This window comes from Esox lucius, chromosome 2 (genome assembly GCF_011004845.1).
Source record: "Esox lucius isolate fEsoLuc1 chromosome 2, fEsoLuc1.pri, whole genome shotgun sequence".
Classification (NCBI taxonomy): Eukaryota; Metazoa; Chordata; class Actinopteri; order Esociformes; family Esocidae; genus Esox; species Esox lucius.
This window is the reverse complement of record NC_047570.1, coordinates 4,748,375-4,764,061: the sequence shown is the minus strand read 5'-3', so window position 1 is coordinate 4,764,061 and position 15,687 is coordinate 4,748,375. Positions and strand designations below refer to the sequence as shown.

General features: G+C 38.4%; 1 protein-coding gene across 1 annotated transcript; it reads right to left on the bottom strand.

Moving 5' to 3' along the window:
- Positions 1-932: 932 nt before the first annotated feature.
- Positions 933-7,218, bottom strand: muc15 (mucin 15, cell surface associated). The gene is made up of 4 exons (XM_010897051.4): positions 7,117-7,218; positions 4,840-5,573; positions 3,118-3,288; positions 933-2,916 (listed from the first exon to the last, which is right to left on the bottom strand). The coding sequence occupies exons 2-4, from the start codon at positions 5,555-5,557 to the stop codon at positions 2,795-2,797; spliced, it is 1,011 nt and encodes a 336-aa protein (XP_010895353.1). The 5' UTR covers positions 5,558-5,573; positions 7,117-7,218; the 3' UTR covers positions 933-2,794.
- Between the last annotated feature and the right edge of the window lie 8,469 nt (positions 7,219-15,687).

Sequence of the window (15,687 nt, the reverse complement as noted above, 5' to 3'; positions counted from 1 at the left end):
TATACCCATACATCTATGATTGTAGACTACCTATTTCCGGTTGACACGTTAAACAGTTTCCTGCCTTCAGAGAATGACTGACAGGGCGTTAGAACATAAAAATGCAATCACATTGCATTGTTATTTTCCTTAAATTAGGAAAACAGTGTTGGAGCTTGGAAATTCAATTTCGAAAGGTGGCACTGCTTCTCCCTCTTCACATTTGAATTAACATTTGAATTTTGTGAACCACAAAGCGGAGTACAACATTGAAAATAAAATGCCATGTGGCTTTTCATTTACATTTTAATAGTGACAGTGAATGCGCATACCAGTACATGAAAATTTAAATGCAAATCACATGATTGCATTTACATTTTCATATTGACTGAAATAATGCAGGCAAGAGTGGGAAATGTGGGATTGCATTAACATTTGAATTAAGTTAACTATATGCTTCCATAATTTTGTTTTCAACAAATTATATAATGCACAGTAATGATTTTGATCTTTAATATATTTGATTCATCAAGACCCAATGTGTGATTTCGGTGTTTCCTTAATTTTATGAGCAGTGTACATTTGAATTTGATTTACCAGATCCAGCATTTACAAGACCTTCAACTCATGGGTGAATATTCATCTTTCAGCATGGCAACAATCCAAAGCACTCAGCCAAGACAATACTGGAGTGGCTTCGGGTCAAGTGTATGAATGTCCTTGACTGACCCAGCCAATGCTTGGACTTGAACCCAATCTGTGGGGAGCAGTGAAGATCACAGTTCACAAACGCTCGCTATTAAATCTGACAGAGGCTGAGAAGATCTGCAAGGAAGAATTGGTGAAACTACCAAAACCCTGGTGTGCAAAGATAGAGGCATACCCAACAAGATTCTAAGCTGTGATTGAGGCCAAAGGCACTTCTTTACTGAATGAATGGCCTGAATACATTAGATATTTCAATCTTTTATTATCATTAAATTGGCACACATTTTAAAACAGTTTTTCCTCTTTCTTTCCTCTAGGGTATCTTATGTAGATTGATGGCGATTTTTTTTTATAAGTTAAGTATGTAACACAACAAAATGTGGAGAAAGTGAAGGGGTCTGAATACTTTCCAATACTGTATGTACCTAAGCTCTTAATGACTGAATGGAAAACTAAGTTAAATATCTCCAATCCTTTTTGTCTTTTCTAATGTACACCTATAAAAAAATTCAGAACCGGAAAAAAGCCTATTTCTGGACAAAAAGGAAACAAGCTAAACTGAGAATCTCCAATGAAAGTGCTTTTCATTCCAGGAGCAAGCTTATCTGGCTCCAGGAAACCAGCCCATTATATTATGACAACAAGACATGCTGAGTTTTGTTACCATACAGATCTGTGTAAAATGCTAGGGATTATAAGTACTGTAAGCAAACCATAACAATATCTGAAAATTATGCATTATGATTTCCTATACCTCTGGATTTTGTTCAATATAAATCACATTTCAAATTGGATGCCATTTTAGGCTCACCTTCCCTTAGCCAATGAAACTGTAGCACACCTTTGGCCTTGAACAAGACTGACAAACCATGTTGAGTTTTTGGACTATTAACAATTGCCTCAAACTGATCAGTTTTAAAATGGAATCTAGCTGCAAATACCTGGAGTGCTGGAAAACTAAAGTATAAAAAAAATGAATATAAAGATATTCCTTTTCAATTAATGTTATGGAGCATAAATAGTAATTATTTTTTGCAAAGCGAATCAGAGAGGAGTCCTTTTAGTTACTTGTGAATTTTACCATTTCTGGTACCACATGATACACATTGTTTTGTGAAAAACTGTGGTGCCTTGATCTTAAAAAATAAACCTGAGATCATATCACATTCTTTAACAAGGAATACAGTTTTAAATTGTTCTTTTTTTCAGGAATTTCCTCATGTGAAGTTTCTGAAGGCTTCACATTCTCTGAAGGCAGTTACAACAATACTCTGATAAACAGCAAGCAGCTTCTAAACCTATGATGAAGTAAATAAATAGAGATAGGCTCACTTTGTAAGAGCATGGATTGTGGGGTCAATTCCCACAGGGGTCAATATGAAAAACTATATAAAAAATGTATGTACCCACAATTGTAAGTTGCTGGATGTGTCTGCTAAATGACTAAATGTGTCAAATATAAAGAAAGGTATTTGAGTATCTTGAGAATCTACATCAGTCACTTAAGCTAGTCAAGCAGCAGGTTTATACTAGTGAATAATTATTTGTGGTACTTAGGTGATAAAGCTCTTTTGATTGTTCCAAAGGCTGACGTCCTGCAACCCCGGTAATGGCTTATAATGGCAGTGGCAATTGCTCTTATGCCAGCGCCTTAAATGAGGGTGTAACAGACCGGCAGGAACATGTTTTGTCATTTAGGTTGATTAAAATAAAAGATAGTACCTTATTCATGTTAATATTGAGTTGAAGTGAGACTACATTTCAGATCAGAATAAGGTACATAAATAACCTTTGAATTTAGGTCTACAATATGTTTCGCTTCTTTTGGAAAATATAATACATAATCAAGTCTTCATTTTAGGTTACTGCTACTTCTAAATAGACTGTGCTGAAATGGTTAGATTCCAGATCCATGCATTACCTTCTTACTGAGATCACTGAGAATTATGTTGAAGAATATCTTACACATGGGTAATAAAAATGTGTATTATTATTTTTTTTTAACTTTCCTTCAAATCCCTTAACTATTTAGCCCAAGCCCACATCTCAATAACTGTTTTGTGTTTATATCTTCTTTAAGTTTTAAGGGTTATTTTTGAAGTCATTTTTAATGTTGATGTCCTTGTGGAAAGTTGGTCATTTGGATGTGGTCCATTTGAAGTCCAGGATTGTAGTAAGCTGACCCATCATATTTCAAGTCCAAAGGCTCATTGTTGTCCAGGCGTAAAACTAGAAGTAAGAAACAGAGATGTGAATTTTTCAAGTGCAATTTATGATCACTGGTAATTTCAATTCACCATTCCAGTCTTATCAGAGAAAGAACAAGGATTTTGCCTTTACACAGACAGTACAATTCTGATCTGTTGCCCAATTAATTCACAAAATATACAAAATTAGACTGCCAATGTAAATGTAGCCAAAACCGCATACCTGGATCTGATGGAAATTCCTCAACAAGCTTTCGGTGTGTGAAATCCCGTCGACCCCTCTTTCTCAGGAGGACATAGGCCACCATTGCCACAAAGCACACTGCCAACCCTGTGCCAAGAATGGCACCCCATGCCACTGAATTCTTGTTCTTTGTGGTACCTGATTCCAAGGCTTGGAAAATAAACAGACTATATTATTACTTTAATTAATTTTTTATCAAGATATACTTGGAAAGAGGTTGGGAAAACCAATGCAACATTACAATGTTTTCTAAGATAATTCAAATATTAATGTATATTAAAAAGTTGTCTTTCAAATGTGGCAAAGGATACATATAGTTTTACATTGGTTAGGCAAGTACTATTTCCCAGTCATGTAATTAAACTCACTATCACTGTAATTACCTAAAATAACTTGTTTATTGCAATTTTTTCATCTTTTCAATTGCCATTAAAAGACAAGAAATCCATAAAATGACTCTCCACAGAGAGAGAACACTTTTTTCCAGGACAACTTACAGGGACAATTAGGGTTGAGTGCCTAGCTCAAGGGCACAATGAAATGTTTTAAACTTGATGGCTTAGCGATCCTAACCAGCAACCTTTATATTATTGGTCCAACAGTTCCACCACTTGCCTATCTGCAAACCTGATAAGATTTTAAATGTGTTTTTTAATAATTTCCTTTCTCCAAGACTGATCATTTTGGATATTCAAGAAAATGCTCTAACATGCTAGGGCAACCCATGAATAACCCATGAACAATTATCTAAGTCCAGATAAAATCTGCTTTTGTGTGACTTAGTTATGAAGAACTCTACACCTAAGAAGCATGGTGTACAAAGCTCAAAAGCAACATGCAAATCAGGTAAATGAACTGGTCAAACAAGCCACAGTCTAACTAATCACCGGCTGTAATGTATAATGTGCCCTATTGCAATGACAACATTGTTTTCGACACAAATATTGCAGTCAACTAATGTTTGTAAGTAAAAGTTACTATATATTGAAATTCATGACAGTAGCTGATAAATCATGTGTGTTGGAAACTGATGAATTACAATAAGAACTACTCGGGAAATGTCACCCAACCATCCACTCACTTTTTTATGGTATAATAGAAACTGGAGAAAAGTACTCTCACGCCCTTTACGGGAGCAATGGTCTAGCACTGACCTTAGCTAATGACCCCGTCTTTACTGTTGCCAGACTAACACAGAAGTCCATTGTCCCCTGAAAAAGGTGTTTGTAATGGAAGCCTCCACACCAACTGTGGGTACGTAGATAATGTTTGAAACTCAAGACCACACAGCCGGTTAAACAAGGAGAGTTTGTGCAAAGAAAACTTTGAAAAAATTGATCTGGCCAATGTAGGTCAGAGACCGCAAAAAAAGCTCTGTGCCATCGGCATTGGATATTGTGTTACCTAGAAACCAGGTCCCTCAAGTGGGAAAATGAAAGACTCAGTTGCCCCAGTTGAACGTTTGATTGCATGGTCTCTGTCTAGTTGACTCATTTAAGAATCTCCGAAACCACTTGAAACAATATCACAATGGATAAATTAAGTGAAAACAACCAAATTGAAACAGATTGCAGTGCTCTGTCAGTATCTCCCTAAAAGTTGTTATAGTCTCCATTGCCCATGCAGGTCCTGCAGGTTACAAGTGCTTACAGCAGTACCCTTTAGACAAAGAATTTACCTAGACACTCGAAAACTCCTCACCTCTGTCAGAGATGTTTGCTAAAGTGGAACCAGATTCCATCACTGTCGACATCGTAAGGTCATCTGTTGTGCTGGGGGCTGTGGTATTTGTCAATTTGGGACTTATTTCAGGAGTTGTTGTCTTAGGGGTGTCTGAGGGGAACTCTGTCACTGTGGTCGTTACATTCGAGTTATCCACTGTATCATTGAAAACTCCCTTCTCCCCATTAGGATTTGGACTGGCCTCTGTGCTATTGATGTCTGGCACTGTGCTGGTCTCGTTGAATTCAGTTTCATTGAAAGTGTAATTGAAAGCATTTGGGTTTTCTGTGATTTGATGGGTTGTGTTTGGTGTGATTGTTGTGGTTTGTAATCCACTGTCCTCTTCATTATCAGCATGGCTTGAATTTAAAGCAACGCTCACTGGCAGTTCTGGTTCCACAGTGGTTACTTGAGATTCAAGGTTCTCTAGTAATTCCGGATCCTCTGTTGTAGCTTCTGACAACGTGGATGGCATGATGTTGGAACCATCAAATTTGACCATGGAGGCTTCTGCAGTACCATCTTCATTCACATCGCCACTGCCACTGGTCAGAGCTTGTGCAATCTTTTTGAGGTGACGAAGCCAATGTGGATCAATTGCACGTCCTGGTGTGTCTGTTGTTGTCTGAAGCCAGGCTGAATGGAAACCCTGCAGTTGCAATAGCAGGACAACATTGATGATGTTGTACAGGTTCATCCTGTGTATCACCTTCCTGTTCAAAACAAAGTATGCATGTTAGATAGAATGAGTCAAGGTTAGTTCTCCACAAATGTTTAATTAATTTTGCCATTATGGCTAAAACATCTTATGGCCTGCAGCCCCAATTTGATTGTAACTACAAAATAACTGCCAATATAATGGAAACCCTTGAGTAAATGAAAGATTCAAAATATATTGGGAGTATCCTTCCACATATTGATTAAGTGATTAGGTTGTGTATTACTGCAAAAAATATTTACTCTGGCAAAACATTTTTGTAACATGATTGGGCCAGCAGAATACAATATAGAGATCTATTCAATGCACACAATCTGGATTCAGTGATGTCTCAATGTTGTAGCATCTGAATCAGAAAGATCCTAACAGTATTTACAGTATTATGTGGAAAACCATCCAAATTGATATGAATAGCAAAAAATATGGTTTTAGAATCTGGATCATTATGTTCCCCACAAAAACACAAAAAGAATAAAAATCAGCCCACGATTCCAAAATGGCATTCATAATTGTCATATTCTCAAAACATACTTGGCACATACTACAAAAAAGCAAGCTCTCTATAAGTGATTGGGTAATTTGACTATCTTTATCTTTTAATAAAATTAGAATCTATCTACACCAACCCAAGAGATAAAGTGCTGATGCTATTAGATTGGCTTTGACCTTCATTTGGATTAGAATGATTCAGGGTCAGAGACACAATTAATTCCCACGGTTGGAAGCAAACCCACCATGTTTTCTAATCAAACTTTCCAGAATGTTTGTTATAGGAGTCTGCAAACTCTGTATTATTGGATTTTGGGAACAAGAGACTAAATTAATGCCCATGCAATTATCATTCAGGGTAAAACTATGGGGAGTAATTTAGTTGACGCGATCCTTGAGGTACAGCAATATTGTCTGTTGGAATTCAAAATATGCATTCAGCAGCCTTGTCAAAGCAAACAGGATTGTCCACTTTGCATTTTCGATTCAGAGATTTTCTTTAAGCCAAGGGATTGAATAGCTTTTAATAGCATGATAAAAATTATATAGCATATATACATTTTTGTATTTTGTACTACTTTACATTATCTTGAAATGTCAGCATAGTGTAATGTGTAATGGTTCAATCTGCCATTTTAGGTCATCCATTTGGTAAATGTTATCTTACTTCCATTGCTCAAAGAATCTTTATGTTACATTTGTGTGCTCCTCCTACTTTTCACACAGTTTGTTCAAAATAAAGTTCAGTTAACACAGTTTGTGTATTGTCACGGTTTGGGAAAATCTAATTGATTAAATGAGATGACATTTATACTGATGTGCTGGAATGATGGAAAACTAGGCGACTAGTTACTACAAGTTAAAACCACAGACAATGTTTACCATTATATATAATTTGAATGTACAGCATTTCCAAGTGGATGTAACTGACAAATATCCAGTTATTTCTGAAGTGTCACATATGTAAGAACCGTCCTTACTTAATACTCTTCCATACAGAACCAATTGAGAAACAGCGCTACATTACTAAAATCCTTATCGTCACATACCTTTATCAGGTGCTCAATCGGGTGGTTACAGGTAACAGGTGTTCAGAAGGCAGTGAGACTTCTCACTGAAACAGCCAGCATATGAGCCAAAGTGAACAATAAGCTTGAGAAGAGGGAGGGCAGTGCAGCCTATTCAGATTGAAACAACCCGGAACCTGTTCAACCGGATTTTACACTTACCAGTAACAATAACACACCCTCAAATCCAGCCAATCCTTCATATAAATGAAAACAAATCACAGGTACTTAGATGACTAACATATATTTTAATGATACTTTGAAAGATGGCCATGTTGGGGTTTGAAAAATCTTTGGTGTACTTGAGACGATAGTTTGTTTTTGGTCAGATTGGTTGCCAGGGCAGTCAGTGCAGCACCTGAATACCCACTGAGGGCGGAGCATCTGTCCCCATGTCCTCTGGGCATTCTTGCCCTGTGATAGTGGAATGGTTACTGTTTTCATGGCAACAAAGAGGCAGAACAGCTCATCTTTCACCCCGCCTCTGTGTTTTATATCTGGCATGAATTGTTGTGGCGACCAACCTGTGTGTCACAACCTAGTATTGTTCTGTACAAAAATAACAGGGCGTAAGGTAGTGTCTACGTGTTAACTGAGCAACAACAACCTAGAATCTTACAGTGTTTGACGTATGCATTTTCATGTCAAAAGTACATTCATAATATAAAATACCAACACTTTTATAACTACTAAATTAAGTGACTCACGTTTCACCTCTTAACTGACTAACAGAAGTATTCATTATGATTCACTTACGATGAAGGAGCTTTTAGTTTGGAAGATGTTTTTTTATGTCCCAATACTGGGATTTAATTGCATTTCATTCAACACTCGGGAGCTCTTTCCAACAATAATGCTTCGGAATCACTATAAATAGTACATTTGGGATGTATTCAGACCATGTATTCAGAAAATATTCAGGACCATACAAGGACATTCACAGACTTGTCCTCAAGCCACTCCTGTCAAGCCACTCCTGCAATGTCTTGGCTGTGTGCTTGGGATCTTTGTCGTGTTGAAAGGTGAACATTTGCCTCAGTCTGAGGTCTTGAGTGGCCTGGAGCAGGTTTTCATCAATTAACTGTTTGTACTTTACACCATTTATCTTTTTCTCAATACTGACTAGTCGCACCCAGACCAAGGTGGTTTCCTCCAGACATTTGGCATTTAGGCCGTTCTATCTTGCTTTCATCAGACCAGAGAATCTTGTTTCTCATGGTCTAAGAGTCCTTTAGGTGCCTTTTTGCAAACTACAAGCTTCTGGAAGCTTCTCTTATCTCCACACAAGGACTCTGAAGCAATTTAAACTCAGCCTTAACTTGACATGCACCTATCAACTTGGCCCCCAAAGACAAAACAGTAAGAGCTTTCATCACTCCCCTGTTTCATAAAATTAGATTAAGAAACAAATCAGGAATACACAAGTACATCAATGTTGAGTCTCTTGCTGAAACCCATTCACTGATGGAACATTGATTCTGTTACCACTGACTTCAATGGATGAATGATATCTGGGATAATTTGTATCCATTCTGAGTGACTTTCTACACTACAATTTATCTAGATGAGCAAAACTTGTCTAACCGCACACATACCTCAGGTCCAGCAATAGTTTCTCATTATATGGTGTGAATAGTAAATGCTGTTTACATATTATGAAAATGTTATTTAATAGTCTTACCAAGATCTTATTTTGTAGGCCCTCACAGACTGGACCCCCATTCATGATGTTACGCAGAGGTATTAGTTGTGATTGAAGGTCCTGGTCACTGGATTGGTGTATTATACTTTTTGAATAGATGGTTCAATGAAGTAAATAGGTTGAACACCATTGTCTCAAGCTAATTTCTTTGTCCTGTGCTTAGAACGTGGTGGACTGTGGTGTAATTCCACACTGGACCAGCCATACCCAGGGTTACATTTTGTGTCCTTCACTGTTCACTTTGTATGTTAATGACATCTGTTACTCAGTTAGAAACTGTAATGTTCACTTTCATGCTGATGTCACAATAGTGTACGTGGCTGCTTCATCCCTTGCAAAAGCATTTATTAACTTGCAATCTGCTCCAAGTTCAACAATATCCTCTTATAGTTTGTAGGCTAGTAGCTAAATGAAAATTTTTTTCTGCAGGTCCCAAAATGAATTGTTCAGTCATTTTAAAATCCACAGTAATGAGATGGTAAAAAAAAGCCAGCCTGTTAAAGAAAGTATTGCCCTCTTGAGATTCAAACCCAGGTCGCCCCACGTGAAAGACTGTGTCGCTAACCACTACACCACTGAACTACATTTGACAGGTGTGTCTATCCGGAACAAATCCTCTTTTGTCACAGTCTGTTTTAACAGCTAATTGGCCAATTGTGAATCATATTGATACAGTAAAACTGACTAACATTTCTTACTAAGTTTACCTCCACCACAAATAGCGTCTATGAACTGTTAGCTTTTGCCACTGGCCGTTTGAACAACTTATTAGCCAGTAATATGCTTTACCAGTATCTACTAACTTACTGGAATTGTCATAGGAACTGAGCAATTGCTAGCGAGTCTGCCAAAGCTATTTCATTTCATGGCATAAGAACCTATTTTTTTCTTTCTTGGCATAACAATGTACTTTTTTCTTTCATTAGTGAATTACATTGATACAATAATTATTAAGAAAGGTGACGATAACTAACTTTTTCATCAAGTAACACGACCAGAAAATTTATAAATAAATAGATTCAAACTGTCTTTAACCATAACGCCAAAGCATTATTCATTTTGTCAGTCACTAAACATTATTGAGCATTGTGTTAAACTGACTAACTTTTCTTATTAAGTTTACCTCCACGACAAATAGTATCTATGAACTGTTAGCTAATAGGCTTACTGGTATCTAATCATAAGAATTGAGCAATTTCTAGTGAGACTGAAGATGAACTTTTCCATGCCAGAAACATTTGCCATATAACCGTATAGTTTTAGTTAAGGCTCACTATAAAGTAACTACTGTATGTTGTAGCCAGCAAATGTGTTTGCCTATCCTGACCCAAAACGCATGCACAGATGCATACTTAGAAAATCCACCAGAAACAGTCGCACTATAACCATAAACTGTTTTATTTCAGGCTTACAATAATGCAGTCACTGGATTTTTTAGCCAGTGAAGTGTTTGTCTATACAGAATAATTAATTATGTGTACTTCCCTTCGCCTACGAGGAGATATGAACTCAGGACTTAAAGTTCACAGGTCCACTTCTCTAACCACTACGCTATATAACAAGGGTGGGTGGGAGGGTCGGTCAGAGACATTCGCTCTTCTTGGCCATCTCCATTTACGCTGTCTGGCAAAAATCATTAGATTACAGTGGGGCAAAAAAGTATTTAGTCAGCCAGCAATTGTGCAAGTTCTCCCACTTAAAAAGATGTGAGAGGCCTGTAATTTTCATCATAGGTACACTTCAACTATGAGAGACAAAATGAGGAAAAAAACTCACAGACCTGTAACTTCTTCTATAAGAGGCTCCTCTGTCCTCCTCTCGTTACCTGTATTAATGGCACCTGTTTGAACTTGTTATCAGTATAAAAGACACCTGTCCACAACCTCATACAGTCACACTCCAAACTCCACTATGGCCAAGACCAAAGAGCTGTCAAAGGACACCAGAAACAAAATTGTAGACCTGCACCAGGCTGGGAAGACTGAATCTGCAATAGGTAAGCAGCTTGGTGTGAAGAAATCAACTGTGGGAGCAATTATAAGAAAATGGAAGACATACAAGACCACTGATAATCTCATGCAAGATCTCACCCCGTGGGGTCAAAATGATCACAAGAACGGTGAGCAAAAATCCCAGAACCACACAGGGAGACCTAGTGAATGACCTGCAGAGCGCTGGGACCAAAGTAACAAAGGCCACCATCAGTAACACACTACGCTGCCAGGGACTCAAATCCTGCAGTGCCAGACGCGTCCCGCTGCTTAAGCCAGTACATGTCCAGGCCCATCTGAGGTTTGCTAGAGAGCATTTGGATGGTCCAGAAGAGGATTGTAAAAATGTCATATGGTCAGATGAAACCAAAATATAACTTTTTGGTAAAAACTCAACTCGTCGTGTTTGGAGAAGAAAGAATGCTGAGTTGCATCCAAAGAACACCATACCTACTGTGAAGCATGGGGGTGGAAACATCATGCTTTGGGGCTGTTTTTCTGCAAAGGGACCAGGACGACTGATCCGTGTAAAGGAAAGAATGAATGGGGCCATGTATCGTGAGATTTTGAGTGAAAACCTCCTTCCATCAGCAAGGGCATTGAAGATGAAACGTGGCTGGGTCTTTCAGCATGACAATGATCGCCCGGGCAACGAAGGAGTGGCTTCGTAAGAAGCATTTCAAGGTCCTGGAGTGGCCTAGCCAGTCACCAGATCTCAACCCCATAGAAAATCTTTGGAGGGAGTTGAAAGTCCGTGTTGCCCAGCGACAGCCCCAAAACATCACTGCTCTAGAGGAGATCTGCATGGAGGAATGGGCCAAAATACCAGCAACAGTGTGTGAAAACCTTGTGAAGACAGAAAACGATTGACCTCTGTCATTGCCAACAAAGGATTTATAACAAAGTATTGAGAACTTTTGTTATTGACCAAATACTTATTTTCCACCATCATTTACCAATAAATTCATTAAAAAATCCTACAATGTGATTATCTGGATTTTTTTAAGTGTACCTATGATGAAAATTACAGGCCTCTCTCATCTTTGTCAGTTCTGAAAGGAACCCAAACGCAGACCGGATGAGTGAAGTGCGAAAATTTTTTTTATATGGGTGGTGAAGATCGGGGAAGGAGAGGGGTAGGTTTGAGGGCAGGAGTAGGTGCAGGGTAGTCGTGGGCAAGCAGAGGTTTGGTACACGGGCTGGCGGTGGAGGCACAGGCAGGGAGTAGGCAGAGTAGTAGTGGACGGGCAGGAGGTTGGTACATGGGCTGGCGGCAGAGGTACAGACAGGGAGTAGGCAGAGTAGTAGTGGACGGGCAAGAGGTTGGTACACGGGCTGGTGGGAGAGGTACAGGCAGGGAGTAGGCAGAGTAGTAGTGGACAGGCAGGAGGTCAGTACACAGGCTGATGATGGTCATCAGGAGGATTCCTATAGTCACAGGGAGACAAGATTAGTTTAGACCGAATAGCAAGGCGTATTTCAGGAATTCGTTATGAGCCGTAACACATACGAATGTGGATCAACGATCCGGCAGGGACGGGTCGTCAGGGCTCCTCAGATATACAGCCGGTGATGAACCAAGCGGGAACAGGTGTGTGATAGGTAATAGGGACCAGCTGGTACCGGCTCTATTCCAAAGAGTGACGCCACGCCCCCTAATGCGTTGCCCCGACAACCTGGAGAAACCAAAACACGGCACAGAGGTATAGAGGACACAAACACATTAATAGTGTAGTAAGAACATTTACTTAAACTCCAATAGAGAATACTACAATTGAGAATAATACAGACCAGGTAATCAAAAACAGTTCAAAAGTTCGACCAAAAACAGCCTTATTTGTGAGTGTTCTTATTTGTGAGTGTGGGTGAGAGATTAAGTGTGTAATTGAGTGGTAATGAGTCATAATGATAATAAGGCATGTGTGTGCTGAAATGCACTGAAATGCTTTATTATTATTTTTGTCATGCCCATCTGACAAAAACATAACATAGGCTATAAGTAGTACTAGATTCTGTCCAAGTTTGGTCCATGAACAAAATAAATGCAACCAAAAGTCAGGGAGAGCCATCTTTATTCAGCATGAGGCTACGATGTTAACCTTCCATCTCTCTAGTTTTTTTTTATGCCCCAGCACATCCCCTCCAATATCTGGCTGTCTTCCAATCACATACGTGTATTCTATATCCTAACCTTACATGGCCTAATAGTGTCCCCTCTTAAGTTTCTTGGCTCCACAGCTTATCAGATTGTGTGGGGCCCATCAGTAGTAAATACCAACCTGCTTGCAATACGGTACCTCATGTAGCACAAGATAACTAACCACTCCTCTAAAAAGAGAATAGAACTAAAATACATGCACATCATCAGGTAAAGACAGGCTTCCTCACAATGGTCCTATGGTCCATGGGTCTATTCATAGTCTATGACAGTTACATGGAAATCTCCTATCAGGAGGTATGGACAGGATATGTGGAACACATCAGAAATGGGTCATCACATTTCCTACCTAGTGTCCTTCGTACAGATATCATTAATACTCTCATACATTGTGTAATTCAGCTACTTTTCATGCCCAATTTCTATCAGTCCCCCCTTCACACATGTGTGTCCCCCCTTCACACATTAAATGTTGATAAAACTAGCAAAAATAAAAGTACAATCCAATTCCTAATTACCTGAAAAGGTCCAAACACTTCTGTTAAAAAGCAATAAAGAAAAATAATAAAACGGATAATCTGGCCTATAAGGCTTTATTATTCCTTAAATGAAATGAAAATAAGATGCAATGGACACACTTTGCCCTGACACATAGCACTGTATGACTATTAAGCAACTTCACAAAAAAACAAGTATCAATGTTTGGGTAGTGATCATATGTAGTCTTCTACCTGTCTTGTGAGGAATGAACATGTGAAGGTGATGGTCATAAAATTTGAATATCATCAAAACGTTGATTTATTTCAGTAATTCCATTCAAAAAGTGAAACTTGTATAATGTATACATTCATTCCACACAGACTGATATAACTCTGTGAACAGCCAGCCTTTTTAGCAATGATCTTTTGTGTCTTGCCCTCCTTGGGCAAGGGGTCAATGGTCGTCTTTTGGACAGCTGTCAAGTCAGCAGTCTTCCCCGTGATTGTGTAGCCTACAGAACTAGACAGAGACACCATTTAAAGGCCTTTGCAGGTGTTTTGGGTTAATTTGCTGATTAGAATGTGGCAACCAGGTGTCTTCAATATTGAACCTTTTCACAATATTCTAATTTTCTGAGATACTGAATTTGGGATTTTCATTAGTTGTCAGTTATAATCATCACAATTAAAAGAAATAAACATTTGAAATATATCAGTCTGTGTGTAATGAATGAATATAATATACAATTTTCACTTTTTGAATGGAATTACTGACATAAATCAACATTTTGATGATATTCTAATTTTATGACCAGCACCTGTAAGTGGTCAGGATGATTTGGAACAGATTCGACCCATGTGGTTGTAGAAATCCTTCTTGAACATGTTGTGGTACTCACACACTCCGTTGTCTGTGTCCAGTCAGTGACGTGACTTATCATCAGAAAAGGGGATGTGATGTCCCGCTCTGTGGAATGTACAACTGCAAAACAACGATTACTGTGGTTCAACAGTCCATCGGAAATTCATCCACTGTGTATTGTTCTGTCAACTCCATCTTCAGAGTGAAGCGTACACCCTATTCAGACAAGTTTCCATAAAAGTCTGTCAACTTTCCTTTTCCATTCAGAACTGGCTTGGTTGATGTTTCGTTCAATGTGTTATATTCATGCCGGATAACACTTGGCAGTGGAATGAGATTCCCTTGTCTGATCAGACACTGATTATGCTTAGCCAAATCAAAAAATTATGAGATCTATGAGATCTATGCTATTCCACCATTAAAATGTTAGACCTTACAAACAAACAAATTAAAACAAATCCTAAGAATGGAAGATGAAAAACATAACAAATGCCAATGCTCTGTTATAACTATGCAAACAGATTATATTTTTTTTCTTTCATGTAGCTCCATATAAATACCAATTTGATTTGCTTTAAGCCCTACGCTCAACTTTTTCCAATCATAATCAGTTATCATATTGTACATCCCCCCTGCTTTCACTTCATTAAGTCAATGGAAAGTGACACCATGAGTGAAAGCAGAATCACGGCGAATATGGCCACAGGAGGCGCCATCCTGAACCCACACTGGCCATCATTACAGGACAGACATGAAAAATATAGAATTGGTAATAGGGAGGGATCTGGAATATGGAGTTGCATACTGTATATTCATTCAAAACAACAAAGTGGAAATGTTAAAAACACAAACATTCACAAGCACAATCAAAGACATCAATGTGTAACACAGTCTCTTGTGCAAAGGAATTATAAACCATATCACCTATTGACACATTTGTCTTACAGAGCTAAACATCTCTTAACATTGATGTCATTTCAGTACCTTCCCACAGGTCTATGAAATTGGCTATCATGTTTTTATAATATCCTGAAGTTTCTTGGCAAATGCCTAATTAAATTGGTTTTGCCACTAGGGGATAAGCTGCGCAACTAAATTGTAGGAGTGAAAAAATGGTGTACCTAATGCAACCACCTGGGCAATTGTATTACCATATCTACAGCACCGAAATGTAGCATTTTTACAGGCAACAACCAAACTACCGTGTGACAAACAATGTCTTGATTAACCTTCTACATTTAAGTAAAATTCTCCAAGTTTGAATCATTTGTATTCCAGATAGTGGCGGTCAGCCAAACAATAAATCACAACTTATATTTTGTTCACGTCTGTGGTTCTATTGACATAAAAATTACTATCAT

Coding starts and splice junctions, on each gene's coding strand:
- muc15 (XM_010897051.4), bottom strand. CDS start 5,557: ATGAACCTGTACAACATCATCAATGTTGTCCTGCTATTGCAACTGCAG. Junction 3,289..4,839: donor AGCAAACATCTCTGACAGAG/GTGAGGAGTTTT, acceptor TTATTTTCCAAG/CCTTGGAATCAGGTACCACA. Junction 2,917..3,117: donor GGAATTTCCATCAGATCCAG/GTATGCGGTTTT, acceptor TCTTACTTCTAG/TTTTACGCCTGGACAACAAT.